This window comes from Dermacentor silvarum, chromosome 3, assembly GCF_013339745.2.
Source record: "Dermacentor silvarum isolate Dsil-2018 chromosome 3, BIME_Dsil_1.4, whole genome shotgun sequence".
NCBI classification, from domain to species: Eukaryota; Metazoa; Arthropoda; class Arachnida; order Ixodida; family Ixodidae; genus Dermacentor; species Dermacentor silvarum.
The window spans coordinates 111535659-111559354 of record NC_051156.1 but is presented as its reverse complement, the minus strand read 5'-3'; the positions used below and the strand labels follow the sequence as shown (position 1 = coordinate 111559354).

The following is a 23696-nucleotide window of genomic DNA, read 5'->3' as shown; positions in this document are numbered from 1 at the left end:
CACCTACAAATATGCCTGGAGTAGAACAACGTGAAAAAGAATAAAAGAGGTGAACCCGCTACATGACACACTCACACAGAGAGTAAAAACCTAGCCGTCCACCGTTCAACTCTGTTTTTCTAAACACTCTAAAAGTTTTATTAGAACTTGTTGCTCAGATCCAAACGCAAGTGTTTGAAGGTGTGCACCACATGTTCATAATGTCTTTATTTCATTGGTGCTTTTTGTTTTGTTGTGCTGTCGTGGCGTGCACAATTGTTCACACAGCGCTTGAACGAGTTCGTCACATGAATCATGTTGGCAGAACTTACTAGTATGACTTGCTCAAAATAGTAAAAGAAGAAAACACAGCCACACACTCGAAATGACAAGATGACTCTGTGCACATGTATTGTACTGATGTGTAAGTAATAGCGTGTCTTGGTCATTTATATAATGAAAACATTCGTTCACAATTATTCTGGAAAAAAAGTTAGCTTGACTATTTCGTAACAATGAAATGCAAGAAAAAATCGTCAAAACTATGAACGCCACTCGTTCATCAATTACAACTGCGGCAAACACTACACCTCATATGTATTCTCTACGTACCTAATAATGTTTCTCTTTTGTACCAAACTGAATTTAATAATTATGATACTGGAAAGTTTAGAGAATGTTTTCGACAACAAGAGAATGTTTTCTACAACACATTATCGCGTCTTAAGTTTTCACCGGCCACGACGAATTAAGAACATTACAAAATTTATTGTCGTGTTTAGTATATAATGAGGCAATCTGCTACAAAACATTTACTTTCTGGCAAGACAAAGTTGTGTAAGCCGCCTAATGAGCAAACCTGCTTCAAAATATCAAACCTGCATGTTCTGCTTCTGTTTATCGGTGTGTCCGTCCGATCCACCGTGGCGACAACGATAACCATCATCACCATCTTCAATTCCACGTCATCAATGTACAACGACCACAAACAAAAATATTGTGTTTTGTTATAGGGAAGCACATGTTATATTGCATCATAAGTCCCTAGTAAACGTGTGATAAATTCAGCACACATGGACCCATATTTTATATAGCATTTCTTGATTATCATGCACTCTAATGATATGGTTCTAGGTCATAACAAGTTGTCCTCCTCAGCTATTGGACATTTGCACACGGTCCTTAATAAAATAATTCTGAGCGGGAAGTCTGCTTTTATACTCATTAGAGATTTTCTTCGTGACCTGTTCAATGTCGAAAGAATTGAAAGCGGGTGATAGCACTCCTGAAAAACATTCAAATCTATCAAGTAGGAATTGGAACATACTTATAGCCTCTCTGGTGAACTCAGTTTCTAGAGCTTTTATTCCAAAATGTGATGGTTCGTATTTTCAAAGTGCTCTTAAGTATAAAAATGACTAATTCCATAGTATAACTAAACTAAAGTCGTCGTATGGACTTGGGAATTAAGAAAAAGACTTGGCCGACTGCCTTCAGTAACCTCTTTTCTCCCGTAGACCGCATCGAAGCTTTGGAGTTCAGAGAGCACTGAGCCTTTTAACAAATAAAAATCACCGACTTGTAAGTCAGTTATTGATTCCAGAATATTTTGTCCCAAGAAATTTCTGTGAACAATGACAGGCGACTGATTCTCAAAGGTTGTAGTTAGGCAATGTGAGCTTTTTTTTTGTACACATACATTTTAAGAGTCACCTTCCACCTCGATACAGTCAGCACGCAATTAGAAGGCTGTGCTGTTTTGTGAATTATTTAGCAGCTAATGCTTCTTCGATAGGAGGCCACCTAATACACTGGTTGACTTCTCTTTTGTCGAAGTAGCGTTGGTGGAAGCCTGCTTATCGGATGTTGCCACCAGTTTTCCCATTCCAGACTCTTCCTTAGGGGCGGGTACTTGGGTCGGAATGAGTCGCTTTTGCTCCGATTGGCCGCTAGGAGATTCTGCTTTTACGCAGATGCCACGTTTGCAGACTCTTTTGGTGTTGTTCACGGTGACGAGCTGCCAGCGAAAAGAACATAGAGACTGTTAAGGGCAATAGGAACCTCTTGGAGCGTTATTATTGAAATGTATAGACAAGGATGCTATGACAGAACATTTTCGGCACAACGCTCAACTACAAAGTTAAAAACATAACCTAGCGGTTCGCCAGAACTAGTACTAGTATTGTTGAACGTTTCTACACTCAATGATTCACTTCGAATCAAGAGAGGGCATAACGGCACCGTCCACAGATAAAAGTGGTCCCTACACTTCATTGACGCCCCACGGCGATTCTTGGGAATCGTAGCGCCTTCTTCAGTCGAGTGGATCCGACGCACTGAGCTCAACTCGGTAGGGTGGAGGAAGAGCTTCGAGTGGGGAATCGTTTGAGAATACAGGGTTAAGTCTTTGATCCAGCATGATATTTCCGATAGGCGTGTGCCTTGAAATGACACCGTAGAAGCTTAGTTACATCTTCAACAGAACCAGTAGCGACAAGGACAAGCAAATGAACGCCATACATGCGTTGACTACCGACTAAGTGCTCGTTACCAACTTGCGCAAATTGCAATCCAGGGAAATGACTTGATAGAGCAGGCCGCATTGCGGCTATATATGCTTCAACGCACCACTGTAAAACCCACTGGCCTTACCGAAGAGAGGAATTCACCTCTACTTACGAAAATTTATGAACCATCTCTTCAGCTGGGCAAGTAAGGACAAGGTGATTCTACCAAGAATGTATGTTATATTTAAAGATTTAGCCCTTCTGAAATATAACGACGCTTCCTTCGTAGACATGCCGTGAGTGGTGGCGACCACATGTTGTTGGGAGATACGTGGTATTTAGTCACTAATTAACAAAAATTCAATAATTACCCTTTGAGCTTTGCGTTTCAGCAGGCTCATTGTAACTGGGAAACTGAAGTGTGCTCACCGTACAAGTCATGGCAACGTTTGGATCTGGAAAAATGCCGTTACCCGTGGAACTGTGGCGAGCAGAATTTTGGCTATCAGAGAGCATGAAACCGAAACTGGGAGGCTGCGGCGAGCAAGACGTCACGCCTCTCGACACGACATTCTGCTTACGTCTCCCACTAGCGGTCAGCGAGCGCGCTGCGACAGCGAGAAGCATGGTGCCGCGGCGTGCCGGCTGACCGCTGCTGGGTGATGTGAACAGAACTTCGACTATAGGGACGCGGCTTGCGCTCGCTGCCGCCTCCCAATTTCGGTTTCGTGCGCTCTGACAGCAAAAGTTCGTCCTGACACAGTTCCGCGGGTGATCGCATTTTTAGAGATCCAAAAGTTGACATGACTTGTACAGAGAGCTCGCTTCAGTTTCCCAATTACAATGAGCACGCTGAAGCTCAAAGCTTAACGGTTAATTATACATTTTTGTGAATTACCCACTAATTATCACGTATCGTCCAAGACCCTGTGGTCGCCACCACTGACGGCATGTCTCCATAGGAACCGGCCTTATATTTCAGAAGAGCTGTGTTTTACTATTATTTGAAGTCTTCGTAGAAACACCTCTTATATTTCTCACGTCAAACACGCAGTCAACATATTAGTCATGTGTTGTACGTGTCGCATGCAGCTCTCAAGAAGTGTGAAAAACCAGGTCCGCCAAATTCGTTTTCTCACATTTGTGCTTCGAGCAATGTGCAATGAGTGTACGTTATATAAAACGCGAGTGCGGTACGTATAATAGATTCTGAGATCCCCACCACATCATTAGCAAAACAAACTACATCGTAAAAGACCAGGGAGTGCACTATGTTCAAATCAACACGAAGGATGCAACACTAGCGTCACTCGATGACGTTATGCCCGTGGGACATAGTTACGGCGACAATGAATACGAGTTAAGGAACACCGCTGCTTAGAGGAGGGTAACGTTTAACTACTTCCAGGTTTTGTAGCTAGCAGTATCGTAGCTTGTAGTTTTCAGCTTTTGGATCTTTTAGCAGTTCAACTACTCATAGCGCAATGACATTAACTTCTTGTGTGAGAGCGCATTCCGTGAGGTATGAGCTCGTTGGGTAATCGTTAACAGCACTCTGTTCTATTTGCGTAGGTACTACAACAATCGTTTCACCGACCCATTAAGACATCAAAACTGGAGTAAGAAAATTTATCTAGCATTTATTCTAAATTTTATATTTTGTTGTTTACTCGCAGTGGATGTCTCGTACACACGAGGCAATTTGTTTCAATGCATAATTTAACGTCAAACGCTCATCGACTGACAGCTTCTCATCCTATAGGCGCGAAGTGGAAGTTTGCATAGGTACTTGTATTACTTAATATAATCACAAAAATCGCTTTCAAACACTTCATGAAAAACAAACTTACCCCGCAAGAGATACCTTCAGGTTCCAATTGAAAGCGAATGGGCCATCCTTTGCACACGTACCAACACCTTCCCCGGTACGATTTCGCCCACTGACCAAGATGACAAGAAAGAAAAAAATTTACTATACTCCCCTGCCCGCACACAAAGCAAACATGCAAGTCTATACATCACAAAATAGGACTGTAAACTATCCTCCAATAATATACAGAGTGGTAAATAAACAACTGACTTTGCTAGCGTTGATTCGCCTGTTGAATTATTGAATAGCTTATTATATTTGAAGAAATAGGTGGTGGACGTCTCCTAATAAAAATGTTATGCACATGAAAACAGAATGAAGTGCCTCAAAGGTGCAGGACATCTTAGAAAAGAAATCAATTAAGTCTACGCCGTTCACTTGTTTAAAAATTTGAAATAAATTGGATCCAAAAGTAAGTGATCAACCGATTTCGGCATAACGTTTACTGCACAAAATTTGCGGGACCAGCTGAAGGTTTTGATTTAAAAGCTGGAGTTATAAATACATTGTCTTCAATTTACATATGAACCTTTTATGCAGATACATAGTATAGTCGGTGTTATGTGCACGATATGCCTTTCTTATTCAGTGTTTTATTGATTTTTTTTCTAAATAACAGGAGACTAGCAAATTTAACCTCGCCATGGCACGTATAAGCCAAGTGGACTAAGCATTAGGAATAGGCGCGGTGTTGTCGCAGTGTATGAGGTGCACAGTTCTTGCGTGGAAAGTTGTGGTCTAGCTTTTACCGGGGCACCTTCGCAAAGCATTTCTGTACAAGCGAGAGTGCATCGTTCTGTCTCGTGTAGCTTTATGTGCTGTCTTAAGTACTAGCTCTGAAGATCAATATTCATATCAGTCCAGTTGCGGCTTTCTTTATTGCGATAGCAAATATATCGACACTCCAAGTGCAATTCTGCCGTCGGCGTCGCCGTCGTCGTCTCCTTCACCGTCGCCGTGAGATTCCGTGTAAAGTCCAACGGCGATGAAATCGTCGCCGCGCGCCCTACGCTGTGTGCACGAGTGTGAGTCGGCAATCGCGGCTCAATGTAGCGCACGCGAGGGAGGAATGCTGGCCGGTAGCGCGCGCTCTTTCGCGCGCTAGGCACGGGTGCGAGGCGACGGATAGGAAGAGGGAACAGGTGGTGCGTTATGCTTCGGTGGCTGCTGCTCACAGCGTGGCCGCGCGGGCGCGTATCCTGAAAGCGATCTGCGACGTGGGCGAAGTGCGCGCCCGCGCGGGCCTCATCTTCAAACCGATCTGTGGTGGGGACAAAATGCATGCGCCGATTACCGGTAGCTTCGCATGCGCTGTGCTTTCGACGTTTAGTTCGCAACATATAAACGAGTGAATAACCCTGTCGATGCATAACGACTCTTCAAAGCTGAGGACACAATATTGGACTAGACCTCCATATAAATGGCAATGTAATTGTCAGAGGCATCATGAAACTACCAAGTATACTTGGAGTCACGTACTTACCGGAGGTAAAGGGGCGGCTCTCTCACAATTGCCTGTTTGTTCAGGCTGCTGTTGTGTTGAATTATTCGATTGCTCTAAAAATGAACAAGAGGAGTACTTGAGAAACTGCTCTTTACATTAAGAAAATATTTAATCAACATTATTTCAAGGCCGCAATAACCCATGTCACAAGTGAAGTCGATCATATTTCTGTTGCAAGCGGTGTATTATTGCAGAGGGCCAAGGAAATACAAATTATTACAGAAAATATTTTCTGAAGAAAAAGAAGTTCAAGATGCATGAACATTTTGTTTTATTCTCTTATTATCAGTTTTTTTACGCTGAGAAAGCCTGACTACGCGAGTCAATGTTAATTATCTAGCATATAATGCCAAATTTGCGCATACAACAGCAATTGACCAAATAGCACACGGCTTGAGGCAGGACTTGCGCCACAACGGAGCCCATTGAATGCTTGAAGAACGCAAAGCAGTACTACCAAGGTCGGTTTTTTGGTGCTGCCATTTGCAAACCTTAATGCATCCCTTGGATGTCCAGCTTTCAAGGAGTACGAGAATATTATTACATTGGTTAGAGCGTGTCACTTGGGTGGCGTTGCCAAACCTGAGGTCACCATGCCTGCAAGAATGGCTAATTACTCCTTAGCGTCTGTAACGTACTCCCTATCAAGTAATCTAGCTCTATGAGTAGATAGGCACTATAAGCCGCATTCCATTTTTTTCAAACACATAATTAAAAAAATACCCGGTATAAAAGGCCTTACATTAGGAGCAGGTGAATAATTAAAGTTTCGAATATGAATCGAATATTACAGAGTGACTATTCGTATTCGTTTAACAAAAACAACCATTGGGTATTTAGAATAACAAAACTAAACAAATGTTTCGCAACAACCGACACACAAAGTATTCTTGATGTTCTTAATCTGCTATACAAATAACGCCAATTATAAGAACTGAAACAGCGACAAACGTTCTCGACGGAACGTTAAAACCAAACAGATAATGCTAGTTTTGTTTTCGAGTCCGCGGCAGAACCCTGCGTGACAACCTTTGATTATTGTTTATAGTCTCTCATTTAATGCTTTTTGCAGTCTATTAATGTAGCATTTTATTCTTTTGCGCTACGACCAGATATGTTTTTTTCTTCTAACTGGCCCTTTAGATGTGTTTACGACACACAAGTCCTTCCGCTGCTTTTCCTTTCTTTTGACACAGTTTCTGCATTTTATTTTTATCAACGATATTACACTAATTTTCTATAAAGCAGCCCTTATTTCTTTGAAAACTTTTTGCAACCCGACTCTAAAAAGGTTCAGAGGCTCTTCTTGCAGTTTGTAATGATTTATTTATTAACAGTCCTGCATCGCCCAAGCGGGCATAACAGCAGGAGGGTTACATTCCGAAGGAAGAAACAAGTGATCACATACACAAGGCGCGATAAAACGCATCATTGTTTTCAATATTAACAATGGCAGGCGAAAGAGCATTCTATTCACTTATAGTTCGAACAAAAAAAGGTCTACCGAAAGTCGTCACCCCTAAAAGGAAACTCACGGACTTTCAGTGCATGGACGGAACTCATCAAAACCGAAGTAGGCGACTGAATATATCTTTCTCCCTCAATCCCCGTTTTAGAATAACAAACAGCATGAAAAAATTTCAACCTGAGATTTTTTCTTCGGTAGTTCAATGCTTGCCACGATAATTTAATTTTACTTTTTGTCATACCTAATTTCCTACTAGAATTATTAAGAACAAACCTAGCTGACCTGTTATGCACCCTTTCAAGCTGTTCCGTGGGTTCAGCTGTGTACGGATCCCAACAGTTACAACCGTAATCAAGAAGACTATGAACATAAGTGAAATACTGTTGTTCTTTTAATTTATCTGGTAATTGACCGAAATTACGGCGCAGGAATCCTAATGAAGCTATTGCCTCATCCTTAACGTGCGTAATGGGCCTGTTCCATCTTGGGTCGTACCTCATTAACATTCCTAAATATTGCAGGGTCGCCTACCGGGCTCCGCCTGGTTAACCTCCCTGCCTGTCCCTTATGACTTTTTCTCTCTCTTTTTTGTATTCATCAACCTTTTTTAATGCATATTATTCAAGGTAGAATCAGATGACTGAAATGCGCGTTTCCTTGTAAAGGTTACGTGAACACATTTTTGACCATTTTCCCTGCTTTGCACCATGTTCGAACTATGTCTAAATCACTATGTAATGATGCAATGTCACTTTAATTTTCTCTGATGCTATAAATGACAAAATCGTCCGAAAAAATTCTAAATAACGACGTGAGTACAAATAAAAGGGGACCCACAACTGATCCCTGAGTAACACCTGACGTTACTGGTACATGTACAGAAGAAGAACCAGTAACCACAACAGATTACTGTCTGGCGCGAAGATATTTGGCAATCCAAGCAATGAAACTGTTGTCCAGTGTTGTCCATTGTTAAATATGCAGTCTAATTATTTTGATTTTGTCTATTGCCGATGCCAGATCATGAAAGAATTCAACTGTGTAGAACATGAAAAACCTTGTCGAAAACCATGCTGACTAGAGCTTAGAATATTGTGCATAACTAAATGGGACATGATCAAAGTATAAATTACATGTCTCATTAACTTGCAGGTGAGATTTGTTAAAGACATCGGTCTGTAGTTCTCAACGGCACTGCTCGATTCACCATTGTGAATGCGTACAACCCTTGCGAGCTTCTAATCACGCGGTAAGCAAGATTCAGATAAACACTTTGTAAACAAACGAGAAAAGTAAAAACACAATATTCTAGAAGGGTTTTAAGAATCGCTGCCGGACAAATATGACAAATAATCTTGTGTTCAAGACTTCTTAGAAAGGAGTTCTATTTTTTTGGATTAGGAGTACTGGTATGATGACTAATTATGCCGAAATAAGTATTCCTGCTGTAAATACGTATATGCGTCTGCGGTTCACTAATAGATATTCGATAATTAATATTCGTATTTTATTGAAATTTGAAAAAAAGTGGCAGAAATCATCTCATGATGATGGTCGATAGTAATGCGTTAGCATTGAATCAATATAGAGACACCACGCATTTCCACCGTCGTGTGTACTGCAGCGGGATTCCGGTTGTGCGCTCTCTAAGAACGCTTGGTGCCATCTAGTGCCGCCGCCGCGAAGCTGCCGCGTGGCCTCCGAAATCTATGGCATGAATTGAATCTCTTGCATCTTTCTGGACGCGCTACGCCATCTAGTGGCACTGCCCCGCTTGCCGCACACTCAGTCGCACAGACAAAGGAACCCAAGTTGGCGAGAGGGTCCCTGAAGGGCGGAACATACCCAGTGCGTTCATGGCGAAGCTCGCTCAAGCTTTGGCACTAAATGCGTTAATTGAAAAGCGGCACACATCCAGTGCAATTGCGGAGCAGCCTGATATTGCGTCGGGCTGCTGTCCTTGAGAAACCCTTGTTACATGGGACCGATTACGCCTAGAATCTGAGAAATATAAGGGATTCCCTTTTTATGTCATTGTAGAGTGCCGCATTCCCAGTGGCGCATACGAAATTACCTAAGTTGGCGTCCAAGATGCTCATTGAAGAGCGGCGCACACTTACTGGCCCATAACCAGTGAGCCAAGTTGGCGTCAAGGAGGTTCATTTGAGAGCAGCGCGGACCGAGTGGCAGATACTCAGTACTCTGAGTGGGCATCAAATGGTTTCTTCGAACAACGGTACACGTAACAAATCCCGCATCTAGATTGACTCATGTCTGCTCGAAAGAGGTTCGCTGAAGAGCTGCACGTATGTACACATTGCCACATACTCAGTGACCCGAGATGGTCCAAAAATTTGTTTCGGACCTTGGTGACTGAGCACAGCAGCCTGATGCGCTACCCACTCGACCGCGAGCTACCCAGTGAGTCAGGTATGCGGGAAAACGGTTAAATAGAAAGATAGCTGGATAGATAGGCAGCCTCCGGAAATTGAGTAAGGTTTTATGAGGCTGCTAATGGCATTGAAAAACTCGGTATTCTCCCCTCTAACTTAAGTACATTACAGCGATAGCGTTCTACCTGCAACACTCACATCCACGTCGAGCGCGGCCGCTTCATGGATAGTCCATTGAATGAAGCTGCAGCCAGGATACTAGCGATAATGAGGGCTGCTACAGAGTTCCAACTGGGGTGCAGATAGAACAAAACATCCTGTGCAGTGGCGTCATTCGGCATTGTGTTTGGCAGCCAGTTTGGCACTTCATGTGCTTGCTAATGCACTCATCAGGTTTCGTGGTTCATAGACGGCATGGGAAAACAATAATCATGATAATATTTATCACAGGATACGAAACACATCCTCATTTACACCATGATCATAAGAGAGCTAATCTCAGCAATGTCGCCAATCAGCTCGAAGGGATGAAGCTGGCTCAGAATTTTTGTGCTTACAATACTTATTTGTCATTGACGATACGCGAAAAAAGTAGCGAAGATTGAAAGATTTAATGATTTTTATATCACTTTAGAAAGGGACCACTAATAATACAACCTCCATCTCGTTGTTTAAACATTCCACTTCTTCAGAGAAATGCCAATTTTCACTATATCGCCGTTTTCAATGCCGCAGCCTCAAGTCAATGAATGCAAAAAGCACCTTCAATGCCGTACACTTTGAGAATGATCTAAATAACCCAGTTAGGCCAATCACCGAATGTTCACAATCACCATGTTTATACGTGTACAGTTTTCATTGCGTGTCGCTGTTCACTGCTCCGTCCCTGATCTCTCTTTCTGCCTATGAATCCGCGAAAGTTTACCCATCATCTGGCAGCTGGGGCTATCAGGGATATCGTGCAAGCTAAATTTCAGCGGCGCATCAGATGCACAGGTCATAAATCACACTACCAAAGTAGTTGCACCTATAGACTAGAATCTGTAGCACCCATATAGCTCGTGGCCATCTTTCGCAGGTGCTGCGAGAACTGGTGAACCAGTGAGAAACATCCGGCTGAGCCCGGCATTCTTCCCATCACGTTTAAGCAGCCCTGGTGCAGGCCATGCCGACAGATGGTGATGACGGTCTATATTACCTGCGCTTCCTCTAAACGCAGGTTCAAAATTAAAAGATTGTGGTTTAAAGAGCGCAAAAAAATGCGAAACATTACGATGATTACGGCAGTACTTTTGGTAAAGCTGCTTGCGTGGAGGCATGCTCTCCGGATACGCTACATGTACGGCGGAAGTTTGGTGTGCATTTGCACTTCGAGGCACGCAGACACGACGCAGTACGTCACGGAGGACATGAAGCTGGCTAACACTTTTCTGCAGACTTCACTTGTTTGCGCTAACAAAAAAAAAACGCTTGCTTCTATAAACAATAAATTTCACATTTATTTCTTAATCGCGAAATAAAGGATTTCTTATTTCAGACGCGACTCTAATGTGACCCCTTAAAATTATTTTGTAAATTAGGAGAGCGAGTTCATACTGCAACTTTATTTTTGCAAGCAATGCAGTTTAGTTGTGGAGTAGCTGCACAGCACGCGTCACTGAGCTGAAGGATTGTTGCTTCGCCTATATGTATTATGATAATGTGTTCCTGTTTTACGTTTCCGAGGTGTAAGAAACTGATGTTACGCAGGGTAATAGCTGCTTAGTCCACAGCTGATTAGCGCAGTATGTCTAACACAGTAGTAGGAAAACGTTTCTGAGCGAAAACTTCCACACCTACACTACAATAACATGTCTTATGAGGAAGTAGATGTATCCTCAAAAAAGTCAGAGGTGCTCTGTAAACCTGACAAGTCAAATAAAATAGCATTCATCAGAGCGCAGCCAATATGTGTTCATGATAACAAAAATATCGACGAATCTCTTCAAGTCTCAGCGGCTGACACGAAACATAGGTTCCGATCCGTGTGGTAGAAATGGCATGCGGCTAATCACATTGGTTTTGAAACATCCTGCACCGGAAAGGGAATATCGAGCCTTGACAAAAAGTGCTATATGTTGCAGGAAGGGTTTTTTTCGGATGCCGTTTGGCTCCCTCTTTTCCCTTTTCTGTGGCAGCCGCGTTAACAGTTTCCTTCTTATCTGTCTTCTTTAACCACATTGCTCGTTCATGGTCTCGTCCAGTTACGCCTGAACCACAAATAGTGCAGTTGGCTCGAGCACCAATGTTTAAAATCAAGGAATGAAGCGTCGACATCAATTTAGGGGCCTTGCTGAATTGTGTAACTTCTTCACTTTTTCTACATTTCGCTTTGTGCTGCTCCAGCACTTCTGGTTTCAGGCGGAAATTAGGAGGATAGGGGAACTAGACATCTCTTCCCGCATAAATTGAAGTGATACCTAACAATGCAACATAATATTAAAAAAAGACTCCATAGATTGCAGACAGAACTCGACAAATAGCAAAATAATAATTGGTTTTTCTCACTATAAATAAATTCCTATTTCCTACTTTCCAGAACTTCATGCACTCTGGGCATAATCGACGGTAACACGAAACTCAGTAGACGTAGAGTATAACCTAATCATTTTCTGCTAAAGCCGTTTTAGTTTTGGAAAACAATTGCGCAGTTAGGCAGTTCTAGGTTTATTTATAATGACTGCAGTGATTGTGGGCCTAAATGTCTTCCTAGTTTGTGAAAATGAGCATTTTTCATCTACATGGAGACATATTTTACGGAGAGTAATGACGTATCTTGTCCATACAGCCACGAGTAATTCGATTTATAAAAATATATTGGTTATATTAACTTCGCCTTTATCTACCACATATTGGTATTGTTGGAGGCAACGTATGCACTACCTGGGTCCATAACAATGAAAAACGCATGTGCTGTGACTATGGCACAGCGTTCGCGGTTTAGAAAATTCATGCCTATTTCCCTATTTTATTTTCATAGGGAAATAGGCATTACGGGAATACAGGGGCTTAAGTGTAATTACCAGCAAACCCACTATAGAAATTAAACGTGTCGACCTGCCACCCAAGAAATATTGAATTTTTTAGTTGCGTCTCTCCTGCATCATTTGCGTCCGAGCTCTCTGTCCAAATATTGTTAAGAACAACCCACCGCGGTAGCGCCGTGGCTATGGTGTTTCGCTGCTGTGCGTGAGGTCGCAGACTAGAAGCCGGCCGCGGAGGCTGCCTTTCCATGGACGCGAAATGCGAAAAAGATGGCTTGCTTAAGTTTAAGTGCACGGTAACTCCATGTAGTCAAAATGAGTCCGGACTTTCTCCACTACGGCGTGCCTCGTAATCAGATCATGGTCTTGCTGCGCAAAACAACAAATTTATTTTTAATGTTATGAATTGACCTCATTCAATTTGTCTTCCTACCTCCACTGCACGTATTCTTACTGTAAGAATAGTTGGACTAGCAGTATGGCGTTTGGCCGGGACTAGAGTGCTTGTCTAATACGCCTTTGAAATTTTAACAGTGAGCGAACAAGGCAAGTATTGGGCTGTAGCATACAGTTTCTTACAACATTACCTAGATTAGAATCTGGTGTCATCGTCTATGTGCTTCCTAAAGGGCGCGGTGACACTAAGGGATTGCCGGGATTTGTGTGTGCGCGTTGTGTCTCGAACTTGCATTGGCCTAAAACATGGTCATGACTGCACAAATAAAGGTTTCTTAGGATAACATTTTCATTCAACTTTGCAATCACCCAAATTGTCCATGAAGTTTATTACCTGTACTGCATAACCCAGTAAAGGAAGACAAAAACAAACGAGAACCTTTCGCACACCGAGCGCTGACCCTTCCGTCTGTCCTACGAATTTAGCAGCCCCTGGCACTTTTTACGTTGCATATAATTGTACATCCTAACACAACTAATCATGATTGATTAAGAAATACTTATGTGAAATACAAAACACACAAAAACAACTCTTCACGGGTTGTGTCATTAGAAAGTGAGTCATTGTCACAGAATGAACGATAAAACCCCAGCACGCCTTCAAGGTGCCCTGGTTCTGTGAGAACGATGCCAATCCGAAGCCATCAGATCCCAATGTTCCTATGCATAGAACAGCGACGCAGCGGCAGTTCTGCCTCTAGCTAATATTATCAGAAACTCTATAGGCTGCCGAATTTTAGTTCCCAAGAGGACTTGTGTTGTTCAGCACCAACAGAAGGAGCCTTGTCAAAACGCCTGCTTAGTCGCTCGGCTTCGTGTGCGCCGCCTGTGAATTACGTCATCTTCATCGTCCTGCGAACATTTTGTCGAGATTGCGCTACTGCAGCTATATGTTTCTGCGCGTTTACTGGTAGCAGGACCTCCAGTTATACGGCAGTTTCAGAGTGACGGAAACAAGTTAACCAGATAAACGCAGGAAACAATGAACTGACAATTTTGGCGTGGGTAAATATTCACCAGGAAAAACCGGCGAATTGGCAGCTGTTAATATATATTCCTAAGAAAAAGAAACAAGAATGTTCTGGGGAGAAAAATTTTGCTAGATAGACCGAACGACAAAAAAATAAAAAGGAAAAACGTTGAAGCGCAGCTACGGGACACAGCGGGCGAACCGTCGGCGTGTCCGCCATGCACATATGTCATTACGCAGTGTCTTTGCTGTGTAAAGATCAGTAGAGCCAAAAATACAAAACTGAAAAATCATGCATGGATTTTTACTGAGAGAACTAGAGAGAAGGCGAGAAATTACAGCTGCAGATGTTACCATGGCCAAGCGTCTCGCAAGGTACTTGCTGCTAGGGCCACAGTTAGATTGATAATTAAACGCAGCAAAATAAAGGAAAACGAAAAATAAAGAAACAGAAGGCAAATGTACTACTCCTGAAAAGTAAGGCTTTTAATGAAAATGTACATGGTGAGATAAAGAAGAAAAAAATAAAGAATTCCCTAATAAGAGGAAGCAAGGACCAAATAAAATTTATACATCACTGAGACATATGCCGCCTAAAAAAGAAAAAAAAAGCCACGTTATTGTGCGCAAAAAAAGCACCACTCCCAAGATCCGAAAACTTCCAGAAATTTAGGGCAAATACAGTTTTCAATTGTGCCTGGAGTCACTAGTACCATATAAGCTTAATCTTGCAAAAGAGAAAGTTCGTCCGTTATCTAATCTTTAATAATCTTGAATGGTTCAATTTATTGCAAATTGTAGAAATTGTTGCGCGTATTTGCAACGTGTGCACATGTCACGCTAAGAATGCAAAGGAAAGAATGCGTGCGGAATAAAAAAGGCAGAAAAGGTAAGCAGCGGGCCGCATGTGGGCTTCAGCGCCCTTTTTATGCTATGGTGGCCATAATTTCTTGTTACAGGGATATGGTCACAGGCGGAGAGCGGCTTGACAGCTGTTCAGTATTCTGTGTCGGACAACTACCTACAGTAAACAAACGCAGTAATTGGCGACATAACCTTAAGCCAGAAAATTATTACTGGAGATTGCAGCTCAGAGCAAGGATACTGTTTGTCGAGTTCCCAGTAATGCCGAAACAGTTCACCCTGTGTGAAGCCATATTCCCGAACAATTAGAACAATTCGACGTTGTAAAATAGTCGAACTCATTTAGAATCAAATGTGCCTTCACGATTATTATAACACCTTATCTGAAATTAACATGAAGGATGAACAAACATCATTCTCAGTTTCTCGCCTACTCCAAGGCGTCCCTAATAAGTTCACAATTTCCTTGAGATTGATGCCTTATCCTGCTGATAGTGAAATGCCAGGGTACTGACCCACATAAACATCTCCACCTATCTATAAGTACTGTCTCTGTAAATGGGCATTATAAGATATTTAAACGTATAATTAAGTTGTCTGCGCAAGATTTTGATGATATTGTCCCGTTTTCTTTTTTTTTTCGATGCTGAATTCGACAGTGTCAGTATTAGTTTGTTAGCTTGCTTGCAAAAGTGTGCAAGCCTGCAGCTTACGGCGGCTCTCTAGGCGTTTTAGTACACATTAACATTCTATGACGACATGAACAATTTGCGTCCATTGTAGATCAGCTCAAGGCAAGTGCGACTAAACCTTGAGCACGGGCACAGAGGACCAAATATTAGGTTGGCACCGCTGCTCTCTCGTATTTCCTTTCATTCTGGAAGAACGCTCCCAAGCAACTTAGGTCACATAAACATTTTCGCAGCAATAGCTACATTACGCCAGGTTTTCGCCTCTAAGCCGTCGCCGCACTTTGAGCCGTGGCCACACTGTGACGTCACACCACGGCCCTCGATTCTCTAGCAACTCGGCTCGTCGCGGTCGCCGCGTGGCCACCGCTCCTACAGGCGCGCGTCCGCCATTGCCTGGCAACTGCCATAGCTGGCTTGCTCGCGGCGCCCTCTGTATGAACGCACACCCCGCGCTCCGCAGCTGTGATAACCGGGAGTATTGAAAGGGAGAGGTCGCGTCGCCGCAGCCATAGTTGAGGCCGCAGTGTGGACGGTGAGAAGTCGGCCAGCCTGAAGGAGGCCAGGGATCGCCGTACAAATCAAGTGAAGAGACAGCGCACTGAAGAGACTCGAGAGGAGCGCGCCGAACGGTTGGCCATTAAAGCCCATTACTTTACGGATCATAGAAGCGTATTAATTGGCGTGAAAAATACAGTTTTACCCGTTGGTTGACCAGAACGTCTGTCCTTTCTTTGTCTAGTGGGAAACCACTAATTTTATAACCACATGTCTAACTACAAGGGAAGCCTAAGCGCAGCCGAGAGTCTGTAGGTTTCGCTACTCGACTAGGTTTAACCAGAGCTAAACCAGAGCCAATTTTCTGCTAGAGGGATTTATATTTGTGCCTTCTCTATGTTCCTAGAGGTGTTTATTTAAACTTCCACATACAAGGTGATAGCTGTGAAGACTGTTATATAACCTAACCACTGCATGCAGAATTTTTATGAGGATGTCAAGTTTCACTGTCATCTGACACTTTTCGTTATGTTGTGTATGGAGAATTTTTGTTAGATCAAGTTTTTCGTTTAGTTTACATGCTCAATGTACCTGTCATTCACGCAGTACTTGGCGAAGTAAAAAAAGGACTTGCCGCGTTGCGAGCTAAAAATCACGAGGTTTAAAATGTAAACAGCCGCCTCCTAAAGATATCAGGGAAATAAAAAAGTAACTTACTGCTCTACAACAATCTAGTAGGCAGAATAATTTAGAAATCACGGGAATTCTTGTGATGGAAGGAAAGAACCTCGTTTCCACAATGACATAGACTGCGACATGCCTTGAAGCTGACGTCAACCAATCAGATTTGGATGTCGTGCACCGAATCCCATCAAAGAACGTGCTAACGCCTAACATCACCGCTCAGTTTTGTTTTTTTCGTACTGTTAAAGATAATTTTCTGAAGTGTGCTAAGAAGCAAAGACTCAAGTCGACAGTCTTAGGTTTTCAGGGTGTTGTATCCCCGGCCTGCCTGTGCCCGGCAATTAAGGAGTTGCTGACCGCTGCTTTGAAGGCAATGAGGAAAAAAAGTGGAAGTACACTTAGAGAACTAGTGGCAAGATTTTGATAAGAAACGCGGATGAGTCACGTGTGATTCACGTCACGTGTGTTGAAGATATCGCCAAAGTTGTTTATTGTTCCTTTACCCGTTTTTTTTTTTGTTTCCTTATACTCAATGCCACATTCTTTTACTGAGGTTCAAAACATATGGCTTCAACAGGGTCATTTCTCAGTATCACATTGTAATATTCCCAGCATTAAGAAGAATTTTTATCATCTAGTTGTGTACTTGTCTCAACATCCATTAAGTTGTAATAATATAGCTATTACTGAAACTTGGATTAAAGTGCGTGAATCAGTTCATATACCTGGATATGTAGTGCTACCACAACCTGGAACTAGTGGTACACAAGTAGTATGCGTGGCGCTACTCATCAAACATTTTTTGGCTTCGTTCACCTTAGCAATAGCTCATGTTGCAGCTCATGTGTTCAAACTCTTTTTATCTTTCTTCAAAATTGTGCTATGGTCTGTGTTGTGTACCACCCGCCAATTTTCAGTATAACTGACTTTATTATTGTTATGGAAAATACTACGATTCCCATTGTGGCACCTAAAGCACCTGCTATTATTTGCAGCGATGTTAACATAGACTTGTCTGGAGATACTTGTTACGATATATGGTTTTTACTACAACCACTCCATATGAAAAGCGTTATTTTATCACCATACACGAACAACAAACCAGTGGGTGTCGATTATTAATCACGTGTTGTGCAATGCTGACTTGAATATCGGAGGGTGAATAAAATGTTGCTATTGCAGACCACAATCCAACATTTTTTATTTTTACCGCAAAAATACATTTGCTCTTCTGGTACAGCTGCCACCAAACGACCAAGACGTGTGGACTGTGAACGCGTGCAATGATTACTTCAGGCTACCAATTTTGAAGCCCTTAATGACGGTGACGTGCATGTCGGGTGTGAAAACATCGTTCAATGCATTGTGGACGCCATCGAGTGGTCAACACTCAGCTATTCGCGCCAAAATTATGAGCATGCCAGTGCCCATAGATGAATACAAATAAACTCGAACTCTTGAAGCTGAACGATTTTTAGTGCGATAAATTGAAAAGGCAACAGGAGCAATGAACCTTACCGTCAAAATTTTACGTCATAGCGAAATAAATCAGTAGCAATGACGACAAAATAAAAAAAAGTTCTACTATATCAACCTAATTCAAAGAAATGAAGGCAACACTAAGAAGATATGGCAGATTGTTAAAGGTGTTACTGGCATAAGTGACAAAGAACGCATTATACCCGATAATTCAACATGTGAAGCGGCTAACAACTTTAACAATTACTGTACTAATATTGCTCTCACCCTGGCGAGCAAGTTCCCGGATCATGTACCTAATATAAACGCACCCTTTACTGTTGTCGATAATTTTCATCTATGCGATGTAACCGAGCATGATATCAGACAGGTTATTAACAAATTACAGGGAACAAGGTGGCTAGCCATAACGCAATACCTTCGAGGATTTCAAAGTGAAACATTAATGTTCTGTGTAGTCCGTTATGCCATATATTTTAACCATGCATTTTCTTCTAGAACTTATCCAAACATGCTTATGACTTGAAAAAGTAATCTTAATATACAAATCTGGTGACCGGAACTTCCCAGGCAGCTACATACTGATATGTGTCCTGAGTTGCACCAAGACCACATTGGAATAATTAATTTCATCGCAAATAAAGGACTTCCTGCCTAATCGTAACGTACTATGTCCGCAGCAGCATGGTTTTGTTTCCAACAGGTCCAACCCCGCTGCTTTTCCGACGCTTTCGCAATATAATAATTCCGCTGTTCATGAAAACAACATATTCACAGTAGTATTTTTAGACGTTAGGAAACATTTGATGAGGTTAGTTATTCCCTATTACTAGAAGAAATGCATTATTATGGCACCACAGATAACTGACTGTATTTCTTTTGCAATTCTCTATCGGCACGTAAGCAAACGGTACTCATTGGTCACAATAACACATCCTACAGTAATATTAACGACCGGGTACCACAGGGCTCAGATTTAGGCCTTGTATTGCTATCTCTTTTTATAAGTGATGCCCCACAAGCCTTGCAGAGGTCATATGCATTGATGTTTGTGGACGACACTGCTTTAATATTTATAGGACACCCCACTGCAGCTCTCAAAACGACGTGATCACCGATCTGTCGAACATTTCGGTGTGGTTTCCAAGAATCAGTTGACTATAAATTCTGCAAAAACAAATATGTTGTATTTCACTCTCGTAGCAAACATTGATACGGCAGTTCGTAACCTATCGTTAAAAATATTCTTATTCTACAAGTCCCTTCATTCAAATACTTAAGAGCCATTTTTGATGAGATGTTAGGCTGGCATAAGGAAGTATAGAGTGCACGAGTATGTGCAAAGGCAGCCTTTGGCTTCAATACTCTAATAAAAGCTCACCAATATTAAATGCGAAACATTTCTTGTCGAACATTTGCCACTTTGAGAGTATCTATCAATCTATCTATCTATCTATCTACCTACCTGTCTGTCTGTCTGTATTCCTGTCTGTTTGTATGTCTCTCTATCTATATATCTACCTATCTATCTATCTAGCAGCCTACGTCTTGGTGCTCTCATGGTCGTTTCGCTAACTTGGTATGTACATAATTGGCATACTATGACAAGAGTGTATGACGAACACAAATGATAGGTCATGACATGACTATAGTGACATGTGTGTCATCTGGGTCATGAAACAGCCGCCAATGTCTTGATGATCTCATCGTTGTTTCGTTAACTTGGTCTGTACCAAAATTGGCACAGTATGACAAGAGTGTATGACGAACATAAATGATATGGAATGACATGAATGCCATGAAATGCGTGTATGATGTAAGTCATGAAACAGCCGCCTACATCTTGGTGCTCTCGTGGTTGCTTCGATAACTTGGTAAGCCGGCTTTTAAATGCAAACCATTTCTTGGCGAACATTTGTCACTTTGAGAGCATCTATCTATCTATCTATCTATCTATCTATCTATCTACCTACCTGTCTGTCTGTCTGTCTGTCTGTCTGTCTGTCTGTCTGTCTGTCTGTCTGTCTGTCTGTCTGTCTGTCTGTCTGTCTGTCTGTCTGTCTGTCTGTGTGTGTCTGTGTATGTGTGTGTGTGTGTGTGTGCGCGTGTGCGTGTGTGCGGGTGTGTATGTGTCTGTCTGGCTGTCTGACAAGCCATCTACATCTTGGTGCTCGCATGGTCGTTTGGTTAACTTGGTATGTACCAAAATTGGCATAGTATGGCATGAGTATATGACGAACATAAATGATAGGGCATGACATGAATGTCATGACATGCATGTCATGTAGGTCATAAAACAGCTGCCTAAGTCTTGGTGCTCTCAAGGTCGTTTCGTTAACTTGGTAGGATCCCCGCACACTGCTTCGCATAACATCGATTCTCACAGGGCGCGGGATCTGCCAGCTTTGTTTTTCCACAAGCTATACTTTGCACACTACACTTTTAGTTATGTCATTTTCACATAAGTTACTGCCTAGATTCATTGGGTGTGACATACACTGTTATTTAAAACTTCTAGAGTGACTGTAAAAGCGAATATTGAGAGTCATAAGCCATGATCAACCTGTGTGTAACATATTTTAATCACAACGCCTTCTTTCAGTTGAGATGTTGCGCGACTACAAGATTGATGTTTCGATCGATAATATAAATAGAAACTAGCCTATTCCTGTTGATCTATTTTGCCTTTCCTTTACGCAATACGCGACATGCTTCAAACGGACACTTTACCCTACCCAAATGTCTTAACATTTATGGCGAAAGAGTAATAGGAATGAATGAAACTCAAATTTAGGACCTGATCCCCATTAAGATAAAAAGTGCCCCTAATTTCGGCCCAGCATGCAAGTCATTTTTCCTGCATGTCTAAGACCTGTGAGCGTGCGTATAAGTTGGGAGAAATAGTTTGAGTTTGTGATGATTTCATGTTAAAAATATATGTCTAGTATATGTTAAAGTTTATGTATTATGGGCGTAAATGTATATATATATATATATATATATATATATATAATTTATGTTGTTTATTTGTTTTTACCCTCTTAGCTGACCTGTGCATATTTTAGTATACTGTGTAGCACCGGCCGCTAACAACCACTTTAGCCTCTCGGTCCAAGAAATACATGTATACGTTTCCTTGTTTTTGAAACTACATTTCCATTGTTTCCATTCATAAAAATAAGTATAAAAACGATTGTTGACGATAGCTAAAAAAATATGATAATGTTATAAGGTCTAAAGTCCATATTCTGACCCACCGTGGTTGCTCAGTGGCTATGGTGTTGGGCTGCTGAGCACAAGGTCGCGGAATCGAATCCCGGGCACGGCGGCCGCATTTCGATGGGGACGAAATGCGAAAACACCAGTGTACTTTTATTTAGGTGCACGTTAAAGAACCCCAGGTGGTCCAAATTTCTGGAGTCCCCCACTACGGCGTGCCTTATAATCAGAACGTGGTTTTGGTACGTAAAACCCCATAATTTTAAGGTCCATTTTCTGGGCCCGTAACGTAATCATGTTGGTAAACTAAGCTCTTTTGCGAATGATTTAAACTTCATTCAACACAAAAGACCTGACGGGAATTTGTAGCGAGCCGGTTTGCAAATTCGATGACGGGGATAGCATTCGCTCTGTCAGATAGCAGTTTGGCACATAATTGACGCATCAGAAGACAATTACTGCTCGATTAATCAAGGAAGGTTTTATAAAAAAGGGACACTTAAATGTAACAGACATTGCAATTATAAAAATCACACAGAGATGCTAGTGAATCGCTGGATCAAGGCAGCATGAGTCACCACTTGACTGTTGTGGGTCACTCATATGTCTGAGTGAAATTGTAGCTTAGCACTAGTAGTGCTCACTTAGGTACAGCGCCACGTCAAAACCTTTCACTCCTGGTTCCTTTCTTTTAAGGGAGTAACCAGGCAACTGAACATGAGCCGCCTTAAAATATAAGGAGGAGAAGGCTGATAGTAAAAGCGCATCTTAGAATATAGACTTTCATTCCATGTGACAGCGGCAATGCAGAAGTACCTTGCCTTCAACTACATTTTTGTAACCATGAAATATAAAAGTCAACAGAACGTAATATGCGCAAGCTTCAAATCAGGAAGCGAACATATACCGACCATTTCTTTCGCTTTAGATGCCACTATTTGTAGATGTTTATTTAAGTTGTGCATCTGAAGGAATACATACCACCATGTTGTGCCTGGAGGTAGGCTTTAGAATGAGAAAACGACCTGTGTTACGTCCTCAGAGCTTGAAATCCGAACTTACACATACCACAGCCAGCAAGTGACAGTTTGGGCAGACGCGTGCAAAACTACCGTTTTGGTTTCTTCTGATATAAATTCTTGTTTCTACAATAGAGAATGAGTCGCTGACTTTCGCATGGACGGTGTTGCATCCACGAACGAAATATTTGAAAAGTCGTACCTGAATCGGCGATTGCAAAAGTCACCAAGCTTCCAACGAGGATGGCCACTACCAGGGAGGACTTCATTTCTGACGCCTGCCGCTCGATGCGAGTCGAGAGAAAATGAGAGGAAAACGCTCCGAGTGCCGGCCAACATGCTATATCGTGACCCAGTTCGCCTTGCTTGTCAGCTTGTCATGTCTGTGCGTCATTCGTCGTCAGCCGTCTGTCATTTTCTGTCCAAAGGAATCGCTAGATGGCTATCGAGATAGCTTGTCATAAGCGTTTTCCTAGCAACGGTCACCAAGGTGAATATATGAGCATGAACAAGGTGCAAAGACGTTACTTGTGAGCAATTTTCGGAGTAAGGCTGTCACATTGCGCGCAATCAAATTCAACATCGCGAGCGGTGTGCACAGCATTTGTAGACGAACGGTAGCGCTTCACCCCAGCGACGCGAAACGGGTATCTCGTGTTTATTGGATCAGAGCACGCGACTTTGTGGAAGATAATCAAACAGCCAGGTTAGAGTTCTATAAACTTCCACATAGGAGTGACAAATGTGGAAGATAATCATGCGTGTGCACAATGTCGTACGCCGGGTTTTCGGTAAGAATGTATAAAGGTTTACACAACGAGAACGTATAGAAAACGTTTTGGCAATTTAGGTTTTTTTTTATTCTAATAAGAGTTTGGTACATAGCATAACAGAAAACCAGGTACCTTGCGTGTGTGTGAAAACTTTTTATTTACAAAAATCCTGAGGCTCGACCATTTCAAGTACCTTGTAGACATGAAACTTTTGCGTGTTCTCCGTAGGAACACACAAAAATTATATTGCAAATATGTTGGAAAAGTGGAAAAGACCTGCATGTTCCGCTTTGAAATATAC

The 23696-nt window shown here is 42.1% G+C and overlaps 1 protein-coding gene across 1 annotated transcript; it reads right to left on the bottom strand.

The window, feature by feature from the left end:
- Positions 1-676: 676 nt before the first annotated feature.
- LOC125943944 (uncharacterized) lies at positions 677-23191 on the bottom strand. Its single transcript, XM_049663530.1, has 4 exons — positions 22825-23191; positions 5840-5913; positions 4337-4426; positions 677-1996 (listed from the first exon to the last, which is right to left on the bottom strand). Exons 1-4 carry the CDS (start codon positions 22889-22891, stop codon positions 1757-1759), a joined length of 471 nt encoding a protein of 156 aa, XP_049519487.1. The 5' UTR covers positions 22892-23191; the 3' UTR covers positions 677-1756.
- Between the last annotated feature and the right edge of the window lie 505 nt (positions 23192-23696).